At 37.8% G+C, this 24,352-nt stretch overlaps 4 protein-coding genes across 4 annotated transcripts; all 4 read right to left on the bottom strand.

Moving 5' to 3' along the window:
• Positions 1-10,155: 10,155 nt before the first annotated feature.
• Positions 10,156-11,491, bottom strand: LOC104266160. The gene is made up of 2 exons (XM_009861745.3): positions 10,449-11,491; positions 10,156-10,379 (listed from the first exon to the last, which is right to left on the bottom strand). The coding sequence occupies exons 1-2, from the start codon at positions 11,318-11,320 to the stop codon at positions 10,292-10,294; spliced, it is 960 nt and encodes a 319-aa protein (XP_009860047.1). The 5' UTR covers positions 11,321-11,491; the 3' UTR covers positions 10,156-10,291.
• Positions 11,492-12,599: 1,108 nt separating this feature from the next.
• LOC100180310 lies at positions 12,600-15,386 on the bottom strand. The gene is made up of 4 exons (XM_002120554.4): positions 15,051-15,386; positions 14,395-14,532; positions 13,752-13,879; positions 12,600-13,464 (listed from the first exon to the last, which is right to left on the bottom strand). The coding sequence occupies exons 1-4, from the start codon at positions 15,255-15,257 to the stop codon at positions 13,251-13,253; spliced, it is 687 nt and encodes a 228-aa protein (XP_002120590.2). The 5' UTR covers positions 15,258-15,386; the 3' UTR covers positions 12,600-13,250.
• A 2,622-nt stretch (positions 15,387-18,008) lies between these two features.
• LOC108949835 lies at positions 18,009-19,161 on the bottom strand. The gene is made up of 2 exons (XM_018813684.2): positions 18,676-19,161; positions 18,009-18,550 (listed from the first exon to the last, which is right to left on the bottom strand). Exons 1-2 carry the CDS (start codon positions 19,152-19,154, stop codon positions 18,463-18,465), a joined length of 567 nt encoding a protein of 188 aa, XP_018669229.2. The 5' UTR covers positions 19,155-19,161; the 3' UTR covers positions 18,009-18,462.
• A 1,650-nt stretch (positions 19,162-20,811) lies between these two features.
• LOC108949836 (intelectin-1-like) lies at positions 20,812-24,033 on the bottom strand. Its single transcript, XM_018813685.2, has 9 exons — positions 23,852-24,033; positions 23,652-23,704; positions 23,476-23,578; positions 22,650-22,802; positions 22,456-22,583; positions 22,305-22,390; positions 21,917-22,085; positions 21,775-21,860; positions 20,812-21,430 (listed from the first exon to the last, which is right to left on the bottom strand). Exons 1-9 carry the CDS (start codon positions 23,855-23,857, stop codon positions 21,330-21,332), a joined length of 885 nt encoding a protein of 294 aa, XP_018669230.1. The 5' UTR covers positions 23,858-24,033; the 3' UTR covers positions 20,812-21,329.
• Positions 24,034-24,352: the final 319 nt, after the last annotated feature.

The following is a 24,352-nucleotide window of genomic DNA, read 5'->3' as shown; positions in this document are numbered from 1 at the left end:
GAAAGCACAACTTGATACAGGAATTTAGTCCAGGCCAAAGTTTGGCTTTTCGTGTCTGGCATTTGACGATTTGTGGAAATCAACTTGGGGTGTACGAGGTGAAAAGCCTGATACGTGCCAAGCAAGCAGACGATCGTGTTCCTTTTGGAATAACATCGACCAATCAACCTTCATTCTGCGGTGAGACACTGCGACGACCAATAAGCGAACTCTTCCATTGTGACGCAATAATAAGCCCCCAAATGTCACGCGGCAAAGTACATTGCGCTGCAAACAATTGTATTTCTGCTCGGCTATGCCGCGGGACCATTTCCCACGAACCGATTTCCCCGACCCCTTTCCAGACTTCGGAACCCTGCGCGTATCCGTATGCCAACTTTGACCCTAATTTCTGTGCACTTTTGCATTGCAGATTATTATAAAACTTATACCAATCCGTCCCTCGCTGTCGTTGCGTGGTTTGACCTTCGTTTAGCCCTAGCTTTTAGCGCCCTCTCGCGGCTGCAATTTATACGAACTCTCTCTGAAATTCGAATCCCATTTTTCGTGCTCCCCTTTCACTTGGACGATACATCTTCATTATTATGTCACAGATCGGTCAACGCGAAGCCTCCTGGCCAGTCAGTTCCGGTTGCTTAGCGACGGATGACGTGGCAGAGGCAACGAGTCTCGAGTTTCGACGTAAACTCGAAAATCGACACGAAGGCCAGATTGATAAGCGAACCCAAACAGTAGAACCAATGTTTCTAAGCGGGTGCTTATGTTGAGCTACGTTAACAACTTGCTATCATTAACAAAATCGCACTACTTGTCAAAAATACCCGTTTTTGAGATTTGAGTAATATTGGATCGCCTTTGACCCTAATTTCTGTTTTTTACCCGTTTTTTTTTAGATTTAAGTAATATTGGATCGCCCTGCTTGTCAAAAATACCCACTTTTTTAGATTTGAGTTATATTAGCCACGAAAGACTTAAAAATGCTATGTCATTCATTAAAGTTATTTAATCAAACTTAGGCACAATGGGTTACTTGTTTAAAAACGGCATCTACATCAACGTAAACAAGTTTTCTGTGTCATTTAAAATACAAATGGATTTTTTCCAATTCACATAATTACGCGACTCGTTTTAACCTTAACTAACCATTTGAAATAGGTCAGCCCATTTGCGGATCACTTACGCCCGGATCACCGCCTTCTGCTGTGCCGACATCGCCACAAATTGATTGAACGAAATTAATCCTCGCGCAATTTAGGCTTAAGGGCGGAAAAATAATCAAGTTTAATCGGCAGCATCTGTTGAGGCCGAGCACGGGCCATTCGCAATTAATCTGCGGGGAAAGGAGCTCACTGGACCGGGGAGCAAGATCAAGACCCCGACCTCTTCGCGACGTTTAATCGATGGCCTTTGGCGTAGGCGAACGCGCCGTAATAAAGCGAGCTATAAACTTTAATGAAGCGAAAGCGGATCGTGCAATGCGCGCTGAGAGGGGGCGTCCTCCGGAACGTCTCGGGAGAGCCACCTGATCCTGACCCGGGCTTCACCTTTAGATGACCCTGCCGAGAGCGCTTGTAACTCTCCTCCCTCCAAACCAACGCATCGAGTGATTTACGGCCCCTCGCCGAACTCGTCGACGTTTTACAACCCTGGACCGGCCTGGGACCGGTCGCCGTTACCGATACAAGAATAATAAGCAGAGATGGGAGCGTTTATTGCAGTAGGGGTCGCGCGAAGGGCAAACTACGACTGCGATAATTAAAACCTTCGCACTATGGTAAACAAAGCAGTAATTGTAACATTCTCGGTCGTACACAGCACTACCGCTATCACCCGCTTCCATTTGACTCTTGTACATTGCCAACGACGTAGTAATAGTGATTGGTGCAGCCAAAGAACGCGGCCAGTGGCTAATTACTGCCTGCCTGGATTAGCCCAGCAATGACAAGCTACCGTCATAAGCCTTTCTACGACGGTAGTCGGAGTCCAATATTAGTGGTTACCGATACATGCTCAAAGCAAAGCACGCGTCGTGTCTGTATAGTCGTCTTTTGTTCGACGACAATAGCGTTTGTGATGTCGAGGCTATCTCTCAGATTGGCTCTCAGACTTTCAAGTACTATAATTGCAAGTTATTACGCACGACCTTCCACTTGGTTGATATTATGACGTAACAATGAACTCATAGCAACCGATTGCTTACGTCACAAAAACGAATATTACCTCGAAGCCACCGCTTCCGAAATACCAAAACGCTAACGTGTTGTTGCCAAGAATAAAACAACTTTTTTTAAGATAAGATTTATTTTGAGTGAGTGACCGGTCGACACGCGTCTTGAATGTCAACTTTTTCAACGTTCCCTGGAAACTGACATTTTAATAATTAGTCATTTATAAAATCAATACGGACCTGCCTAGGAACCTAGGTTGAAATATCGCCGCTGTTTTAGCGCGTCCAAATATTGATACGCGTTGAGCCGTCGCCAGGAAATCGCTCGCTTCCTGCGCCATGCTCGTCACGGCCATCACGACACGACAAGGCAAAGCGAATTGAATTAGATGCCGGTTTCATTAACGGAGAAAATACCGAGATCGTCAAAAAAATCGGGAATCAAGCAAAATCCATAGGGACACCCCTAATCATGTTAGGGCAGGAATACGGCCAGAGGCCTCCGCCGACTGTGCGCGCGTACGCACAGGCAGAGGCCTATTAGCCGGTAATTAAATCTGCCGGTGAACTTACGGAGTGATCGGCGGGAATTCGATTAGCGGCTTCAGGCGGGCCTACTGGGAATTCCTCGATCGCTTTTCCGATGCGCCGAAAATGGCTGCCACGGCGAGTAGGGACATTTAAGTTTACATTTTAAATATCGCTTAATTACTGACTCAACAATTCGCACATAAAATTCGATTTAAAACAGTTGACATGAAATAGGTGTTTCAGCAGTAACGGACAGGCCACTTACACGAAATGGATTAAATTTAGATTGCTAGGAATAAAATTCAAACATTTAAGAAGCAATATTCGTATACAGGCATATCGGTATTCATTAATATTTCATAGTATCTTATGCATTTTTGCCCTTTGATCGCATTTAACGTTAAATGCTCCAAAAATACGAAAAAAAGTAAAGTGTCCTGTCTTTGAAACTATATATCCAACAAACACTAGACACAATGAACTACTTCAAATAAGGCTTACCTCAGCATCCAGTTTCACAGTGTGTAAGTGACGGGAACGTATGAACCCCTTTATAAAACCATACACGTCGAAGTACTGGCCATGTGTAGATACTTAACGCACAATACACACACTGAATGACGGTATCTCCTTGATCTAAAACACTTTTCACACAAAGGCATGATTCTAACTCCGTCAACTTGATATCACGTACAATACCCATACATAACCAGTACTAAACGACACGTGACTGCTATCTATGCACTGCTGTACCAGTTCTTACTACAGACTTAATGACCATCAATGTCACTAGTACCCTTACTCCAACCGCATAAAATGGCTCTGAAAGCAGTCGCAAAAGCCGTCGTTCGACCGTGTGCACCTCGTCCCAACCCAATAGTAACTCACGTTGAGTTGGACTGGTAAATAGGACTAGCAGTATCCTTATCAAAACTTCTATGTTCTCCGGCGCTGCCTTTTTGAAGTTTTTGTGAAGTCTATAATCACGGGAGTTTCGGTCAACTCGGGCGGTCCTAGTTTCCACTAATTTGCATCGCGCACTGCAAATGCCCGGTTTCCATTCGTCTTGGTTCGTCGACGTGTATTGTAGGGTGAATCTCGGGTCGTGTGTACATGTTGTTTACGCCGAACGCACCACAATAAACGGTACCACTTTTTACTATATTACCTGCCCTATTTACTTAAAAACAGCAATATAGGTCAATGTAAAATATTCAAAATTTCTTTTAGAAGTTAAAAAAAAGTAATTTTACATCTACCATTTTACAATATTTTATAAAAAAAAAAAAATGTAAATTCTTATAAAGAGGTACAGGGGTTTTTGTGTTATGTGCGGAAAATTTTAATTTGTAATATAACACCCAGTTACAAATTAACTAAATATCTTAAAATAAGCCAGCACCAATTTTCGAAAATTCCAACGCTTAGTATATGCATAGCTGGCCCCGAAACTCAGCGCCCCATTTGTTCCGGGCGCCCCCAAGCTCCCTGTTATCGCTCGCGGTTAGAAATTGCTTGATGGATTGCGTGTTTGTATCCCCATTGCTGCGATAACCCGGGGATTAGCAAACACCAGGCAGTGATTTCGGCTGGGTCGGGTTGCACTGTACCGCAAAGTGCATGTGTGCACACGGTGCGTTTTGACAAAACCGAACGATTAGAGTAGGTACAACTACGTTGTCAGCACGCACTGTTTAAGCCGTTGTCCCAAAATTAATGGCCGCACAGCCGAACACCCGACGAGCTGTAAAACTATATAAGGCAAAGAATTTAACCTTAACGAAAAAAGTACAGCGTGGCTGTCGTTTATTTTAAATTTAACCTCATGGTAAAATGTTGTGTACAATTAAAGACACCTAAAACAAACTGTGTTTAGCAGGTTTGCGTCGCCTGTTATGGTAGAACTACGAAGCTTGAGATTAAGTTTAATATCCCAGGGACGTTGGGTTTCTGTTCATCGTCTATCATTACTCGCTGTAATGACATTCGCTCCTGGATGCCACGTAACTCGGTAACTCATGGCTTAAACAAACCAACGATACAGGGCAATCAGGACTCTTTGTTTTTCGCGGTTACAAATGCTATCAATAATCATAGAGCGGACCCATATAAGCCTCAGCGGAGCCCGCTGATAAACTTGCGGGCGATGCCGCCTAGCGTGTTGTGCAAACAGCGAAATTAGCTTATTATCGTCGAGATTTCCGCAAAGCCACCCGGGCCGTCCGACGGCACACCGATCTTAATTTTCGGCGCTCTAGTCCCTCTGTCAAGTTCAACGTTACCGACAGCCAGCAATTATACAGGAGTTGAGCGAATTGTCTGCCCTTCCTAACTCAACAGTAGGGAGCAGCTCGGCCCTAATCCTCAGGCAGACCAGACGCGCGATCCCACTACCTAATCCCTCTCATTTATAACACTTGACGCGCCATGACGAAATGAAGTTGCTTATTACAGATTCCCAAGCCTTAACCATAGCCGGGATCTCGCAAGCCAAGCATTTCTGCACTCAGGTCTTTAAGAAAATTACATTTCCGTTGTTCGTACCCTTTATCCTAATATTGGATTTTGAACGGAAAGCTATCGAATTTTATCAATCATAGTTGTAACTCTATCTGCGTTCTAACCGGCACCAATGATGTGTTCGCTCAAGGGCGACCTGGCTCGACAGAAAATCTCTATCTGCGATTGGCGGTTATACGATATCTCATTAATTGACGTTTATTTTTGTGAAACGTATCGAATGATTGAATACCTTTGCACGCGCTGGTCAAATTCGACCCTGAAAACAGGCCTTTGACACGTAATACAGGTGGACAGTCGCGAGGTCAACTGGCATGAGAACGTCACGGCTCATTTCGATTCCAGGCACTGTTACGTCATAATACTGTTTGTACCAAAAACAAGAAACCCTGGAACTGGTTTATGTTAAACAACGAATTCTGATTGATTTTTGTTAAGTAAACAGCAGGAAACAAGTCCAGCATTGCGGATATTGGCAAACATATTTTAGCTTCCAAATAGCGATAAAATTTGCACAAATTACTAAAACGCAGGAATTTCCTTAATTTCAGTTTGTTTAAAAAATTATACATTGTAACTTTCTTAGTTATTGGCAGATGCCTTTTTCTCCCGGCGCCGGTCGCGATTTTTTAGCCGCGGTCACTCATTTTTATGATTAACTGCCCGACCCCGGAAAAAGCGTGAAACGTTTATTAGTACAAATCGGTTTCTCAATTAAACCCTAGCCTTTTTGTTCGCTTATTAATACTGTTCCAAACGTGTCAGTTTCAAAGCACCTACTTTAGTGTTGGCAACTGTACAATATTTTCTTGCAGTAGTTGAGTAGAACGACTGTTTACGCACAATTTCGTTTTCAACCTAATGGCCCGAAAAAAATGTTGTATTCAGTAGATTCCTTGTCAACAAAATAAATACAAAATTTACTAATTTACAGTTCAAACGCTGATGTGGTTTAAGTTAAAGAGCAAGTATACAGCTTGGTTTATAGGTCATTTAGCAGCATATGGTTAGGACAACTTTAACCTTTAACCCTGAACTTACGAAATAAATTCTATGCCCAGCGGTGCTTTCGCATAATCCGATGTTTTCGTTTCGATTTCAAACCCGCGTTTTGGTCCTGTGTAATGATGCGGAACGAGACCCATTGTGACGCAATACTCGCATGCTGAGCTATCTCTACAGCCTCATATTGCGCTGGCGACGATTTGTGATCAACAATCGATTCGTTGAGACATTGACAAAGCTATGGCGGACATGGCCTTTCACCCAAGCTTGATTTCCAGTAATTCGGAATTTGACAGCGCAAACGGAATTCGTTACGTCATCGTGTTCTGTGTTCAGTTTACCCTTCTCTGCTTGCCAGTTCCTGATCAATTTTAATTTATTCCAAACCTGTTTAATTAAACAGCAATAACGATTATATAATTTATTTTCTAGATTATTTGTTAAAAAGTTTTCGCAAGGTGCGATTTATTTGCGAAGTTGCAACAGCTGGTCTGTCAGCGCCATTTTAACTGTTGCAATTTACAGATTTAGACAAAACATTTGTATCAGAAATTCAAGTAAAAAAATAGTTGTAAAATCCAGACCAGGATATCGCTAATTCGAACTTACCTTACTTTTAAAAATAAAAAATAAAAACATATTTTTTAAATACAACGTATTTGACTGCTCAAAATGCTTTTGAAATACACAATCGTCGTTTGTGCTGGGTGCCAAAGACTAAAACAATTTTTTATCATCATGTTTGTATAGATGTCACGTATTTAGGCGGCTGATGTTTTTACTTCTAACCGCATTGATTGCAGTTAAAGCTATTTTTTACAATTCCAAAACTCTTTAATAGTAAGGTGGGGAAGATGGGACACTTTTTTATTCTATTTTCTCGTCCCAATTGGTAGTAAACAAAAACATTCAAAAAATTTTAAAACCGTATTCTCACGACTTTCATAGACCGTTTTTAATTGTTTAAAACACGATCAATATTTTTGGATATTATCCACCAAAGCCGTCTTCCCCCACCTTAGTATATATTCCATTCAAGCGGCCACCGGTTAAACGCTTAACGTATTTAAACTGGACTCTAATGGTATTTATATCAGTCAGAACATTCAGCAAAAAATAATGTTCTGTATAAATTTCCATTTCCAAAAAATTGCTTACAAAATAATTCGTACATTGAAATAACTAAATAAGCTTGAACAAGTATATAGTGGTTTCAAGCGGAGACAAAAAACACTCGTCCATTTTGAAACAATTTGAACACATGACTATAAACAAAAGCTTCTATTTAATATAACGTTATTAAAAACGAAAGTTTTTTCCTGGGAAAATGTTTTAACGGTTAAATTAAGTGAATTGTTTTTCATAGCTCCCACAAAAGTGATAAATTTTTTTTTAAAAAATTATTTTAAACATTTTTTTTTGAAATTAAAATTAACTTTATCTTATAACTACGTCTACTTTTTCAAGGCTGCAAGTAAAAGTGTTTTGACACACTTCAATAAATTAGAAGCATAAGAACATGCGTTATTACATAATACGTACGTGTTTTAATATCGATTCGGTCACGCAGGCATTAAATAGATTGCGTGTAACGAAAAACCAACGAAAATTTGATTGACACGTTCATTATGATCTCGCGCCCCCTCAAGTGATACTCGTTGGTCATTAGCATTACATAATCTGTCTTAATATTCATAATTGGCCCCTCATCCTCGTCCAGCAGCCTTCTGTTGCGTGACAATCGCTTTACGCTTATCTGACACTTGGACGATGTATGACGTAATAAGAGGACTTATTTCACGCGTCAGAAATCTGCTCTGGCAGCGCTTTAAGTCCTAATTGGTGTTTCTACAGTGCTTGCGGTGGGGGTATGGTTTATTTTTGTATGGACAGTTTCAAAACGTTTCCGAATTTGTTTAGACAGGTTTAAGCATAAATACTGACTGGGGCTAGAACTTTAAGCCAAAGTGGCTCTCGTGACGTCACAGCGCAACTTTTATGTCATATCCGGCCAAAAAAACATTGGTGTAATTTTGCAGAACCGCGCACCAGAACGACTAATCCGGGCGTTCCATAAAAACAAAGTCGAATTTAGCGTCGTTGGGAGCCAGCCCTTTTCCGGGGGACCCTATAAATCCTCTTTGATTTATACGGCCCGTCTGAGCTGGGTGAATTGGCTCGCACAGGGGCCCGCCCACCCAGCCCTCTAAGCACACGAACCCTTGACCCAAGCGACCCACGAAATAAGATCCTCTTTATAAAATATGTCAAACCTTTTGACAAAGTGTGAGGCTTCGTAAAGGAATTGCCGTCAAACAAGCTTCGGAAAGAAAGCCGTGTTTGCTTTAGGGAATGCGCCCGGTCCTGCCTATAAACGCACCCCCTTATCCGCGGTCACGCCCGGTTACAACACAGGCAGAAACGATAACAAATCATTGAGCCTAAGCTGCACTATAAACGTGCTTCGAATTTATATATTCGCAAAAAAAAACGATTTTTTTCTTTGGCATAACCCGCGTTGTATAGTATGAATCCAACCCAGAGTTTAAATGGTATTTAAAGGGTGTTGGTATCGGTAATGGTAGCCTAAGATTACTGTTTAAACTAGGCACGTTATAAGGATTGATCTTTCCAAGCTTTAGCGCGTCCAGTAAGCCGCAAAGTTTTCAATTGTGATTTAAATAATCGCATTTGCTGCCATTCTTCGGACGTAATGAAGTAGAAAATGGGCATTATGACGCGACAACCCGCAGCGGCCAGAGTTCGACTCGCGGCCACCAGTGTCTAAATGACAAAGTGGTGTCGTAGAAAGTTTCTCATACCAGCAGCGAGAACGAAGCGTCGACCGAATCGCTGGGCTGAGAAGTCACGTAATTCGGCGGTTTTACTCCTTGCGGTAGTGCTACGTAAACAAACAACGATCATGCTTGCCTCGATTCGTGAACAGTAAACGATTGTTTTGACTAGCTGCAAACAATACGCGGCGATCCCTTGCGAAATTCAAGTCCACCATAGCGAGCCTGTGACGTCACGGATCAAAGGCGACTGTGACGTCACAGGGAAGTAACAAATGCGGTGTCAGCGAGTGAGCCAAACCAGACCCTGCTTCTAAAATAACTTGAGCTAAATTGGAACAGAGGTCGCAGAATAATTCAATTATACCCAAGCAGTTACCAACACGCCTGTGGCTGGCGAAGGTCAAAATCCCCATACAGGGCACGAATCACGCGGTTAAAACGTTAAGAGAAGCTGATTGGGTTGCAGGGGTGGTGGTAGGTTGTTTATTCTGAACGGGCCATCTGTTTTCGGTAAACATCAGACCGAAGACAGGCCCCGCTATCTATCATTGGCCCACCGAAATTGGGGTGTGCTTTCCACTAATGGCTGGACGTAAATAGAAACTTGCCAGTCGTGGAATGCACTAATCAGAGGCGCAGGCACCCTTTGTGGCTTTTTGAAACAGTAAACCAAAGTTTTTAAATCCGAGATTCTGCAAAGGATTAATCTCTCTTGTTTTTTCCAGCCATCTTTATAAACAGCTCACTGGCGCCGCTAGCGGAAATGTTTTTAAGGAAAAGGAAGCACTATCGAACATAGCTACGCGGCCTCTTGGTAATGCTATTTTATGCATATTTTATTACATACAATCTTTTGATAAAAATACAACCAATTGATGTCTATAGAAATCATAGTAAGCTAAATAATAATCGACCTACTCTACACCGGGATAACGTAAAGATATGAAAATCATGATTGTCATTGAATTTGTATATAGAGGGGGGAGGGGGGGGGGGACGGTCTACGGTATTCGAGGTGTCCCATCTTCCCCCACCCTACTATATAGCAGGGTGGGAGAAGATGGGACACCTTTAGCACATAATATCCAAATATCCTGATCGTACTTTAAACAATTAACAACGTTGAATGGGAGTTGTAAGAATATAGCTTCAAAATTCTTTGAATATTCTTTGTTTACTACCAAATGGGACGAGAATACAGAATGAAAAGGTATGTCCCATTTTCTCTACCCTACTATATGTGCCAGTTTCATTGTCTACTTTCAACAAATCACATGAAGAATTCTCTCACATCGTTTGCCACTTGCTCGATGACGTCGTCGTTGTACCTTCGATCTTCATTCCGTTCCATGAAAAAACTGGAAAGTCGTTTGTTTTTATTTGAAAAAAAAAATGCATAAACATAAGCTCATACTGAACTGCTATACCTTTGTATAATTTCTTCAGCCGCTTCAAATTTCAATCTTTTCTTTTCCTGTAGTGTCCGCTTATACAACTCATCGCCAGATATTTCGCCAGCACCGTGCTCCATTGCGTGTTTTCGTTTGATTTCATGTGTAATTTTTTTATGAATACCATGCGATCCAAACACTTGTTGTAGCTTTCCAGTTTGTTGAGATTCAACAGCTAACTTAACGCAAGCTGCAACTGGAACCTGCTGTAGTTGTACAACTTCGTCTATCGCTCCTTCTCTGTGTATTTCCACCCTTGCTACCTCCTGAAGCATACCCAAGAAGGCACGTCGATAATTTGTGTCACAAATACCAACGGGGTCGTTCATAAATGTATGCAAGTGATTAGGTACTTGGTTTCGAATGCTTCTCATTTCATCTGGACTGAAATATATTGACCAAGACTTGTTTTCTTTTAGATACTTAGCAACTTCTCCATCGTCAAAAATCTTTTCGTACATGCTTTTATCGCAAAGATTTTCACGCTTAGCTGTTTGAACCTCAAAAAATCTTGTATCGTTAATGGCAAAAGCTACTTCAGCCTTTTCATTAACAGAGAATAAAAGGCAATTTCCAATTATATATTTTGTTGGGTCGTTCAATATTTTCATGAACAACTGCAAGATCTGCTTCCCAGTAAGTGAACCGATGTCGCATTCTTCGATGAAGTTATATTCATCAAATTGAAGTTTGTGTTTAATTTTATCTAAGCGTCGATTAGTTTTATTTTGCAAATCCTTAACACTACTCTCATCAGTCACATTAAACTCGGGCAGATCAGTTGGAACTTTACTTGCATCGTAAACTACTGCACTTCGTAACATTCGGAGCTGTTTTTCAGTCAACATAATGCAATAATAAATGTAAATTGTGACAAAGCTGCTTATCGATAAACTGCTTAATGGAAGGTAGTTGCAAAGTTTTCAAATATATACCTTTCTCTCGCCTTTGTTCTTGCTATTTCTCTGTATCATAGACCAGGACCTATCACTTATTCAGAAGTGCTATATAGGTAAACTAAAGTCCTGCTCCCGGGGATTTTATCAATTTCGAAACTTCTCTTTTGACTTTTTGAAACCTTAGATGTGTGTGCCACAATGGAGACAACAAAAGGCCACAATGAAATAAACAAAGATTCTGTTTGTATGTACACACCCCTATGTATTTTCATAAACAACTACAAGACCTGCTTTCCAGTAAGTGAACCGATGTCTCCTTCTTCGGTAAAGTTATATTCATTGGATAAAATTTGTGTTCAATTTTTGTTTTGTTTTTCACAAGAGTTTGTTCATTTTGATTTTTAATTGCATAATTCTGGTGTCATCGGTCACATTAAACTTGGCTAGATTAGTTATAACTTTACTTGGATCGTAAAACACTGCTTTTCGTAAGATTCTGAGTTGTTATTCAGTCAACATATTGCAATTGTAAATGTAAATTGTGACAACGCTGCTAATCTTCATTCGCCTTTGTGCTTGCCAATATGTCTGTCGGGTATAGCCATTGGGATGAAAATCCAGTAAAGCTGTTGGGGATTATTTTATTTTCGAAACTCAACTCTTCACCCATTGTTAAGCTACCCAGATTTATAAAGAAAAACAAAGCTAACAATGATAAAAGAACATCGTCTTTATATGTGCGTACAGTATATGATTTCAGTTCCTTTATGATGGATATTTTTATTGCGTGGCACCGTTTTGTTTCATCGCGTCATCTCTGTTTTTGCCGCGCACCTTGTTGGACCGTGAGATACTGTTACGTTTGTTTTAATCTATCATCAAATGAATACCCGCAGATTTAAAAATCTTGTTTTTGCCCGATACCTGTCTTTCCCAACCTACTATATAGTAGGGTTGGGGAGGCGGGACACTTTTAGCAGATAATATTTAAATAGACTGATCGTGTTTGAAACAAAAAACCAACGGTCTATATAGGAGTCGTGAGGATACGGTTTTATAATTCCTTGAATGTTCTTTGTTTACTACCAAATGGGACGAGAAAATAGAACGAAAAGGTGTCCTATCTTTCCATACCCAACTATACAATCGTAAACACCAATATTGCGGTAACATCCCTAATTTGAGCCATATTGACCTATGTCTTTTTTCTATACATAATTTTTTTTACACAAATGAAACTTATTTTATTACACAAAATCACATAGACGAAAAATTACAGCCTTATTTTATTAAACTACGAGATTGAATTGGCGATGCAATCTTGCAATCTACACAACTTTGGTAGTTTTCACTTGATTCAACAAGAATTAAACTTCACATAATTACGGTACTATCACGATAGTATAGGATTCAGAAAATATGATGTATTCTTTTAACACCGAATTTTAATACTTAACAAAAAAAGCAACTGTAATCGTCATTAGTTTTTGTTAGGCAGTTGAAATGCTGTCGAATAAAACAGTCATTTTTTCGTTTGTTGTCAAATATAGGTGCACGGAATGGGAAAATTATAAATGCGCTATTTTTTCCATCCTACTATAACATACACATATAGTAGGGCGGGGGAAGACGGGACACCTTTAGCAGAAATATATCCAAATATCCTGATCTTGTTTTAAACATTTAACAAAGGTCTAGAAAACTCGTTATAGGACACGGTTATCTATGATTCTATTGAATGTTCTTTGTTTACTACCAAATAGGACGAGAAAATCGTATGAAAAAGTTTTCTATCTTCCCCCACCCTACTCTCATTTTTAGAGTTCCCTATTATAATTTGATGGCGATATTCAAAATTTAAATTGTTTAGGTAAAATTTTTAGTTAATCTTTTTGATCATGAGTTTAACACAATAATGAGGAGGGTCTATATCCTTCGTAAAGTATTCGCCAGTAACAGAATCCACGTATTCAGCAAACTTGATTTCTTTTTTCGTATCATAACCAAGTTTTGAGCTTATGAGTTGTGTGTATAATGACGTCGACTCACTCGTTACATACCCACAGTTCAACTCCTTTGCCACCAGTTCAATTCTTGAATTAATTAGTTTTAAATGAATTAAATAAAGTTTCGTATGAATTTAAACAAGTTTTTAACAAATTTAAGTTTATATAAAGATTTTAAACAAAGTTTTAACCAGTGTAAATAATTTTTAAATAAGCTTTAACAAGGTTATAACGAATTTAAATATGCGTTAAATTGCGGTAGATTTTGTTCAGAAGACGTAGATTCTGTTCTTTTGTTTTAAATTAAGTAAGGATTTTTTTTTAAATTAAACTTTTTATTTTGAATATTTATATTTTTATACAGTCAGTATTACCGTTTTCGTATTGCAGTCATTATTCCTCTTTTACAATGTGTCTCCTTAACAGTTGACAATGCAATAGTGAGGTACACGTCTTCACCAACATAAGATGCGATATCGACGTTTACAGCGTCCAGCAATCTCTAAAAAACATAACATATAGTAGGATGGGGGAAGATGGGACACCTTTGGCATATTAACAACAAGTATTCTCATCGTGTTTTAAACAATTAACAACGGTCTATGGGAGTCGTGAAGATGCGGTTTTATAATTCTTTGCATTTTCTTTGTACTGCCAAATGAGACAAGAAAATAAAATGAAAAGGTGTCCCATTCTCCCCTAAAAAGTTACATATACGTGGTAACTCGCAAGTTGGCACGAGTCGTGTAATACAGAACACCCGTGTCATAAGGATAAATAAGTTACATTTATTCGTTTAATAGTAGGGTGGGTTAAGATTGGACACCTTTTTATTCTATTTTCTCATCCTATTCGTTAGAAAACAAAGAAAATTCAAAAAATGTAAAACCGTATCCTTTCGACTCACGTAGACCGTTGTTAATTGTTTAAAAAAACAGAATATTTGGATATCATTTGCCAAAGTGTCACGTCTTCCGCCGCTCCGCTATATTTTCATTCATAACAGTTTTTTCTTACCGCCATAGGCGCAATATCTTTATCCAGAACGGGTGGGTGGGGTTCACCGACGCGATGGAGGTTTCCCAAAATAATTCCCACTGCCTCACCGCTTTTAATATCGTATGCAATTAAGGATGCGTTATCTTGAATGACGTTCTATAAAAAGTACAACCAATTTATGAGAAAAAAAGCTGTACAAAAAGCTGGGGCAAAGAAATCGACTGGAATCAATGTTTTCTGTAGCACTTGCTTGGTATCATACATGGAAACACCTATAACGATATCTTCAAACAATGTAAATTGTTATGAGTTTTCAGTGTATTAAAAACGTTATATTCACTCAGTGGCCACTAATGGGTTGTCCGCCATACATACAAAAAATGAAAAAAAATCCACCAAAAAATAATCGCCCACAAAGTTACATACTTGGTAACTCGTAAACTGTATAAAACAAAACACCCGTGTTATAAGGACTGTCGTTTTCCGACCACACGAGGATAAAGTAAATTACATTCATTCATTCATTCATTCATTCATTCATTCATTCATTCATTCATTCATTCATTCATTCATTCATTCAGTATTCATTCATTCATTCATTCATTCATTTATTTAAATTCAATAATTTAACGGTAGGGCTATATTCTATTTTTGTCTAAATATGCTGCACTTACTTTTGTATAAACGTCCCTAAGAAACGGTCCCATTTTTCCAGGAGACTTCTTTTCTGTTAAAGAACAAATCGGTTCTCTTGGTAGAAAGTGATTTAGGGTTAAGTCGACCATCAAATCTCGATCTTCGGATGTCAGTCTTCTGCATCCAATTTCACCAGGAATTAGATCTTTGTATAACTCATCCTGGATTGACGCTTCAGCAGACATTTCGTTTTCTAGTTCAATTGAAATGAAATCAAACTCGCTCACTCTTGCAATCACTTGTAACTGCAAAGGTTAACAATATTTATATATTAGGGTCGGGAGAGATGGGACAACTTTAGCACATAATATCGAAATATCCTGATCGTGGTTTAAACAATTAACAACGGTTTATAAGAGTCGTGATGATACGGTTTTATAATTCTTTGAATTTTCTTTGTACTACCAAATGAGACAAGAACATAAAATGAAAAGGTCTCCGATTCTCCCCCTACCAATAATAACCATACCTATTACGGTAGCGAAGATTTAGAAATGTTTTAAACGAAAAGACAAAATACAGCGACAAAATACAGTTGTTAAAACACGCTTACAGTTCAAAAACAAATTTATATTTAACTGAAAAAAATAAGCGCGGTCGCTACACCTAACAGACAAAAGATCCATTTATGTTTAATTATTTTTAAGTTAATAGAAGTAAAAGTGTGTGTAAAGACACGACCCGTAATGGCGGTTCCAACCTGGCTTGCAGCGAAGGATGTTTGTTTGTTTTGCGTCAGCAAGAATAACCGAGCAAACAGTGTTAACCAAAATTTTATAATCGTTACATATACCGTACTGTTGAACTGACTGGATCCAAAGTTCTTTATTCTATATTGTTCACAAACAACCGAGAACTGTCTGATATAAATATTACATTGAACGAAATTGGCATTGCCTATTTGCTAAATTCAAAATGGCGTTATACTAAACAGTTTTTAATATCCTGACGTTATGTTTTTTTTTCTAATTTATTTGGAAAACGCAAAATCGGACCTGCATGCTATTTTCCGAGTTTTATTTTTCCAGTCATAAAGTATGAAATCGTAGCTTTTTCAGTGAGTATAAAGTGACCATAGGTCCTTTTCGCCGAACAGTTGTTTTTCTTCATCGCCAAATTTATTCCACATATATATAGTTATGGTTATTTTTTTAATTTATTCTTTAATCTCCTAATTAAATCCATTATACCCTTGTTTTCTGCAACCTGCTCTAATATGCACCGATATAGAAAGTTTACAAAACGTAAACGTCTGCACAGTTCTTGTAAAAGTGTGCCAAGCACACAAACTGTGTGTTTACTAACTCCGCGCCAAGAACCATTCAACATAACTTGTCAAATATACGAGAGCAAAGCTGGACACGTTCCAGTCTGATTAATGAAAAAAAAACACGCACTTATCAATTCTCAGACCAGGTACCGAATTATAAAATTAAATTGATAAGCGTGACAATTAACCTATATGCAAATCAGTTGAAAAAATCATGTAACTGTGAGAAAAACATGCGTAAAGAAACCTGCTACAGCCTATCTGTAAGTTAACTGTGACCACCCCTGGGCCTGTCAGCTATAAGCTACATTAAATGTCAATATATTTAAGCAAATTAACGGTCGATCAAATATAAGATGCAATAAAAAAAGCTGTTTTGTTTTAAAAACGAGTTGTAATAAAAAAAATGCACTTAGCCGTTATATAACAACTTACGTACACTAATAGCTAAAACCAAATACTCTAACCAACTGGATGCAGTTAATATAAGATAGAAATATGTCAAAGTAAAACGATATACAGCATAACGCCTTTACAGCACAACCAGAACTAGCGCAGGCAGCCACACCAAGAGAAGAAATAGTGCATGACACTCGGAAAGTGATCGAGTTCGAAACAGGTGCTGGTAAACAGTGGATAACAAATATAGCGATAATGAAACACAAATAAAACCAAAAAAAAACAGGTTGAACAATTAAGTGAACAACCTAAATAGAGTAGGGCGGAGGAGACGGGACACCTCTAGCACATAATATCCAAATTTCTTGATCGTGTTTTAAACAATTAACAACGGTCTTATGACAGTCGTAAGGATACGGTTTTATAATTCATTGAATGGTTTTGTATACTACCAAATGGGACGAGAAAATAGAAAAAAAGGTGTCCCATCGTCTATATATATATAAATATATGCAATATACATATTTATAAACGTACGAAAATACAAAACTGAAACGGTTGTAAAACATCATAAAAAATAATCCGTGACGAAATTAAATTTAACAAATTTAATACAATTTTAGTACAACTTTTAAAATTCAAAAATGTAATACAATCCAACCTAAACCGTTTGTCATGACCCAATTCAGACAACAAAAACGTAAAACCGTAAACAAATCCCAAAAAACGTGTTTAATGTTCAAGAAACTCGTGTTAAATGTTCAGAAAATCGTGTTTAATGTTGATTAATGGACCATTATTTTAATAGTTGTTTAGTACTGATAAGCAGACCTATTAAAATGTATACCACTGCGCCTTGTCTCTTGGTTGTTTTTTCGGTTTATTTTGCAATATTTTTATAAAGGTAACCTTGAAATTTATTTTGCGTTATTACACCCAAAATTGGTTTGCAGTTTTAGCAAACATAAGGAGATTTCATTGCTACGGTTTGTTACAGTAATGTCTTATCTGGTTGAAGCTTATAAGTTAAAAAAGCAATACAAACTAGGTTGTGCCACTTTTTGCAATGGTGAACATAATAAAAAGAGACGAATATAGTGGGGTGGGGGAAGATGGGATACCTTTAATTCTATTTTAACGTCTTATTTGGTCGTAGAACTTTAAAATAATTATAAAACCGCACGACTCCCAAAGACCGTTGTGAATTGATTTAAACAGGATCAGGATATTTTGAAATTATAAGCCCAAGGTGTCCCATCTTCCCCCACCCTCTTTTATATTTATAACTTCTTAACTGTCCCAACTCTGTCTGTTTATGAATCTCTAAAACAGCAATTGGTGTGCGAATTGTAAATACTCCTTGAGTGTTTCAACCATTTCAACCATGTAAATACCCCTTTAGTGTTTCAACCATCTTCCCCCACCCCACTTTAAATTGTTGTGAAAATTTATAATGTGATGAAAGAACATTTACAGTCGTACTATGAACACACTGTATTTAATATCAATTACATCAGTAAAGTACTGTGTTTATATATGAGAGTGAAGGAAGATCGAACATACTTTTTTGCCCTGCGACTCTAAAACAGTGTTGTCAATTGTTTAAAACTCGATCAGTAAGTGTGGGATTTTGGTGCTAACGGTGCCCCATCTTTCGCACAGTACTATGAGTTGTTTGGTTGCTTGCATTACCATTGGTTTGTTCTCTGCATTCTCGCTTATCACATGAAAAAACGTCGCACATTGTCGGTCACTTGTTCGATAACTTCATTGTTGTAACTTCCATCCTCATTTTGTTTCACGAAAGAACTGAAAAAGATTACGGCGACGGCGTGTAACTATATCATTTATATGGCTTACTTTAAAAAGAATATAAGTCCTACGTTTTCCTAATTTTACCATATTTAAACCAAATTTCAAAAAACATCTTGTACCTTTGTATTATTTCTCGAGCAGCTTGAAATTTAAGTTCTGTCTTCTTCTTCAGTGTCCGCTTATACAACTCCTTGCTAGATATTTCGCTGCCGTGCCTTGCTGCGTGGTCTTCTCTGATTTTATCTTCAATGTCATTGTGAATGTCATGCGATCCAAACACTTGTTGTAGATTTCCGGTTTGTGAAGGTTCTACTTCAACAGCTAACTTAACGCAAGCTGCAACTGGAACCTGCTGTAACTTAGAGTAAACCACTTTATTCGGCCCTTCTTCAATACGCTTCTCCAACCTAGCCAACTCTTGAAGCATTCCTAGAAAAGCACATCGGTAACCCGACTCGCAATTTTTCACCTCGTTATTAAAAAATTGCTCTATGTGCTCAGGTAGCTTCCTGCGAATTTTTTTTCTTGTTTTTTCCGTACACCGCCCAAGTTCATTTGGTTTGAATCGATATTGTTCATCAAAAATCTTTTGGTACATTTTTTTATCACTTGTTTTATCCCGTGCAACTGTGCGAACCTCGAAACTCCGTGTATCATTAATTGCAAAAGCTACTTCGGCTTTCCGTTCCATGGAAAACATTAAACAATTCCCGGGCTGATATTTTGTTGGGTCGTTCAATATTTTCATGAACAACTGCAAGATCTGCTTCCCAGTGAGTGAACCGATGTCGCATTCTTCGATGAAGTTATATTCATCAGATGGGAATTTGTGTTCAATTTTGCTTAAGCGGTCATTCATTTTGCTTTTTAATTGCTCCATACTACTGTCATCCGTCACATTAAAGTCGGGCAGATCAGTTGGAACTTTACTTGGATCATAAACCACTGCGCTTCGTAACATTCTAAGTTGTTCTTCAGTCAACATTGCAATAATAAATGTAAATTGTGACAACACTGCTGATTGCTGAACTTAATATTTAAAATGGAAGGAAGTGGCGAAGTTTTTAAATACATATCTCCCACTCGTGTTTGTTCTTGCCGTTTCTTTATAGTATGCCATAGGCCTGGACTTTATGTCTATTCAGATGTGCTATTAATAAACCATTCTTGCTGTCGGGGATTTTACCCATTTCGAAACTACACCATTCATTCTTCGTTTACAACCTCAGATATAGGTGTCCAATGGAGAGAACAAAAGGAATAACAATGCAAAAATAGAGTTGTGTCTGTAATTACATACGCACCGTGACGCGTTCAATTCTTTAGGGTTCATTTAATGATGTGACATTCCGTTTTGTTTCGTGGCGCCTTCCCGTAGAATAAACTAATGAAAACATATGACGCACCGCACAGTAACAAAGAAACAATGTTATCTACCTGTGTCATATGGAGTAGGGTGGGGTATGACGGGACACCTTTAACACATAATATCCAAATGTCCTGATCGTTTTTTAAACAATTAACAACGATCTATATGGGAGTCGTGAGGATACGGTTTTATAATTTTTTCTATTTTACATATTTTTTAATATTTAAAAACAGTAATCAGCTTGACGGGCGTTTATAAAGTCATGATAATACTGTCGAATAATTCTGTAACCTTATTTTCCTGATTATCATTAAATGGGGATCCGTAAAAAGAAAATTAAAAAAGAGTCGCGTCTGACAAAGTGTCCCATCTTCTCCACCCTACTATACTATGGGGGAAGATGGAAAACCTTAAGCACATAATATCCTGTTCGTGTTTTAAACAATTAATAACGGTCTATATGAGTCGTGAGGATACGGTTTGTTAATTCTGTGTTTACTACTAAATGGGACAAGAGTATAGAATGGGACAAGAGTATAGAAGGAAAAGGTGTCCCATCTTTTCCCGTCCTAGTATATGTCAGTTTTTTATATGTCTATATAACACGTGACCTGTTTTTTAATGGTGCTCATGTTAAAAGTGTAGAGATCAAATTTATGCAATCATTATTTACAGTAATTGATTAGAATATATGAATTATTACTAACATAAATATGTTAATAAAAAAAAACATTAATTTTTAGTTTTAATTCAATCTAACAATAAAATGTAAGAAATCCAAAAATTGAAATATAATAAGGGGTTATGTTGGGACACGGGGCAAGTTGGGATGTATTTTTAAATCTTCTTTTACAGGAACCTATTTAATGAGGCAGGAACAAATATTACAGTAATACTCGACAGTATTCCCACGGTCTAACAATGTGGCAACAAAGACGATTAAAAAAAACATAACAAAAAAATGCATATTTTGAATATTCGCAGAATTATATTAAAACTGCAAAAAATTTCTAGTTTGCGAGTTTGAATAATCAATCCAGTATCTAGTTTAATAAAATATACTGAAATATTTCGTACAGTTTGATTTGAAATGTGAGATATGTCTATGATAAAAAAATATACAGGGGTCAATGTGGCTTAAATTAGCCTAATTCGGGATACAATAAGCACAAAAATATTTTAAAATTGTATCTTCGAAGTTTCTGTGGTAAAAACTAGCATAGCTAGTTAAATTCGTTACAATACACAATGCGGAGTAATATTAATACAAACTTTTCTACTTGGTGTCCCACTTAAGCCCACATTGTAGTTTTGAGGGATTTAAATTTTTTAAATATTGGGCAGTATGTGCTTGAGCGTCACATCTTACCCCACCTTAAAATATATATTTTAGCAAGAAAACTGTCAACGATAGAAAATCATGATGGTGGATTCAATGTCTTTAGTTGAATGGGCAAGGTTATTACTGGTATGGTAATCTGGGCTGGTTACTAATCCGTTCCAATCTGTGAATGAAAACAAATGAACAAAAATAAACAAATGAAACTGTTTTATACTTTCCCGTAGGGAAATGATAGTCATTATAAAACGGGGGGAATTGTTTCATCTCATGCCACTTTTAACTTGTTTCAAGTTACGGTATCTGTAACTTTGTGAGTGATTATTTTTAGGCAATTTTTCAGCGACCGGGTCGAAGCAATTGGCGTTAAATGTTTTGGCCAAGGACACACCAAAGGGTAGAGAAATGGTTCCGGATATTAAACATTTTTTTCTCTTATCCAGAAAATTGGTAACCAATAGCAAGATTTTCAGTACTAATTTATTTTTAAGACAACTTAAGTATAGTTACCAGTTAAATCATTGCAGTCATTTGTCCGTGAATATCCATTTTTCACCCCACCAATGCAAACGTATTGTCCATCGCAATTGTTTAACCTGAAATAGAGATGACTTTTGAATATATCCAAACATATCATGTACAAACCGCATACTTAACAGCAGGGCACATAGCATAGTAAGTTCCATCGTATGATTGAGCACGAATCTGTAAGAATCCCGTGGCTGTTGCAAAGTGCATGGAAGGAGGAACAAAGTTATTCAAAGTAGATTCACCAATCGTGTAGGTCACCGGTACTACTAGATGGCTGGATGAACATGGGACTGAAAAATGTAAATTTAAAGCGTTGTTGTCATAAAAAAATATTTGGGTATCTTCTTGTGCTTTTCATTTCCTGGGCCAAATCCAAAAGTGATTTTTTTACCAGTGATTCAGTTACCAACCATTCTTTTTTATTTACTGCTTAATATATGAGTTATGCCAGGATAAAAAAGCACTGAGTTAATTTAACGCTAATGTACAGTGTCCACAGTGTCCAATACCTGACCAGGTGTAGTTTTTAAACGGTTGCAACATTTTCCTCAGAGTTAATTCCATCTGTACTTTGGTCACAAGTCGTCCACCAGTTCTAGAATAAGGAAAATTGTAAAAGGAACTCTGTGTAAAGGATATTAAGATCAAAGCTACAAGTACCTGGAAAGCATGGTGTACCCAAACATTATTCTTCTTGGGTAGTTATTTATAAATACATGGTAATAGTAATAATTTGAATAAAGGTTGGTAGATTCTGACAAAGTAAATGTGGTAGATGAAGCCCAATCCTGAAATATTAAATACAAAATTTTAGTTTAGCATTTTAAAAATTATTGTGTATATAAAAATCCAACCTTTGTATTATTAACTGCAAAGACAACATCACAAACACTTGAAACATTTCTTCCATAAACGCATCTAGCTCTGTATTGAAGCTCAAAGTTGCCTTCTGTTAGTTTACCATTGTATGATTCGACTGGGTCAGAGTATGGTCTGTAGCTTTGTATCTACAACCAAATAAAATATGCTAAACTCACGTGGCCCGAAAACGACAGGTGTATAACACACTGTTCTGTTTCATCACCTCGTGCCATCTTACAAGTTATTTATGTTAATCTGTAGGTGATTTTTTCTTTATGTATGGCTGGTAATTTGGACAAGCCTAGGTTGGAACAATTGCCATCAACTGTCTTGCCCAAGGCTACATATGCCCACAATAGTAGCAGCGATGTGCTTTGAATCAATTGCCCCTGGGTTAGAGGCAGGCGCGCTAACCACTTTGCCACAGCGCTGAACAAATATATCAGTCTAAATGACAAACCTATTTTTTTAAAACTGTTAGGATTGTCAAAACTGTTAATATGTTTGGACCGGCGCCGTGGCGTTGTGGTTAGCGCGCCTGCCTGTAACCATTAGGTAATGGGTTCAAGGCTCGTCGCTGCAAGACACTTAACGGCAATTGTTCCAAACCCAGTGGTCACTAATGGGTTGTCCAAATTATCAGCCATACATAAAAAAACGAAAAAATCCAATAAAAAAATAATTACCCACAAAGTAACATACATGGTAACTCGTAAGCTGGCACGAGGTGTTAAACCCGTGTAATAACGACTGTCGTTTTCCGGCCACGCGAGGATAAAGTAAGTTACATTCATTCATTCATACATGTTTATAACATACATAATACTGCCCATTAGAATACAAATTTGGATTTTCAATAGCTGTTACGACTATAAACGGATGAGATTTTCTGCTGTCGGATATACTTCCAATGCTTGAACATCTGTGGATTAATTAATGGCAGTTATTTTAATATTCTACTCATAAAATTAAAAGCAACCAGTTTGTCAACCTACTTGTGTTCGTTTCCATACTGTATGTAGTAGCCACAGTAAAAACTGAAATAAACCTGTAAATATTATACAAATTAAAAAAACGTAAATCCAGCAATCAAAAAGGTACAGAAAATAAATTATTGCTTGCTAAGCCATAAAATTGCTTGTGCAGTATGTCACACATTCTTCAGGTGTTCAATACAATTTCAATTATTATTTACCTCCATTCCATAATTGGTAAAAATACTTCGGCCACCATTTTGTAAACGGTAGGTTGCAGTGCCATATGTATATTTGTAAAAGTCTGGGATTCCTGAAGTCAAGTTTGTAGAGAGAGCTGCTATATTATCAACCAACTTGTTAATATTGGGTAGGTAGGTAACTGAAATAAAAAAAGTTTCTTTGTAATTTTTGGTGGGTATTGGTTATTTAGTATAGTTGATAAATGTAATTGTTTTTGTAACATTTCACCCGTTTTCAATTTGTAATCCTAAACTTTTATGGTTCAAACACTCCGGCGCTTTAGCACAGTTGATCAGTGCACCTATCACTAACCCAGAGGTAATGGGTTGAAGGCTTGTCGCTGCTACCATTGTGGGCGTATGTGTCCTTGAGCAAGACACTTAACTGCAATTGCTCCAATCCACTGGTTACTAATGGGTTGTACAGATTATCAGCCACACATAAAAAGTCCCCCAAAATGTGTTTATGGAAGGAACTGA

The sequence above is a fragment of the Ciona intestinalis genome, chromosome 10, assembly GCF_000224145.3.
Source record: "Ciona intestinalis chromosome 10, KH, whole genome shotgun sequence".
NCBI classification, from domain to species: Eukaryota; Metazoa; Chordata; class Ascidiacea; order Phlebobranchia; family Cionidae; genus Ciona; species Ciona intestinalis.
The sequence above is the reverse complement of the archived record's forward strand: the minus strand, read 5'-3'. Positions and strand labels throughout refer to the sequence as shown.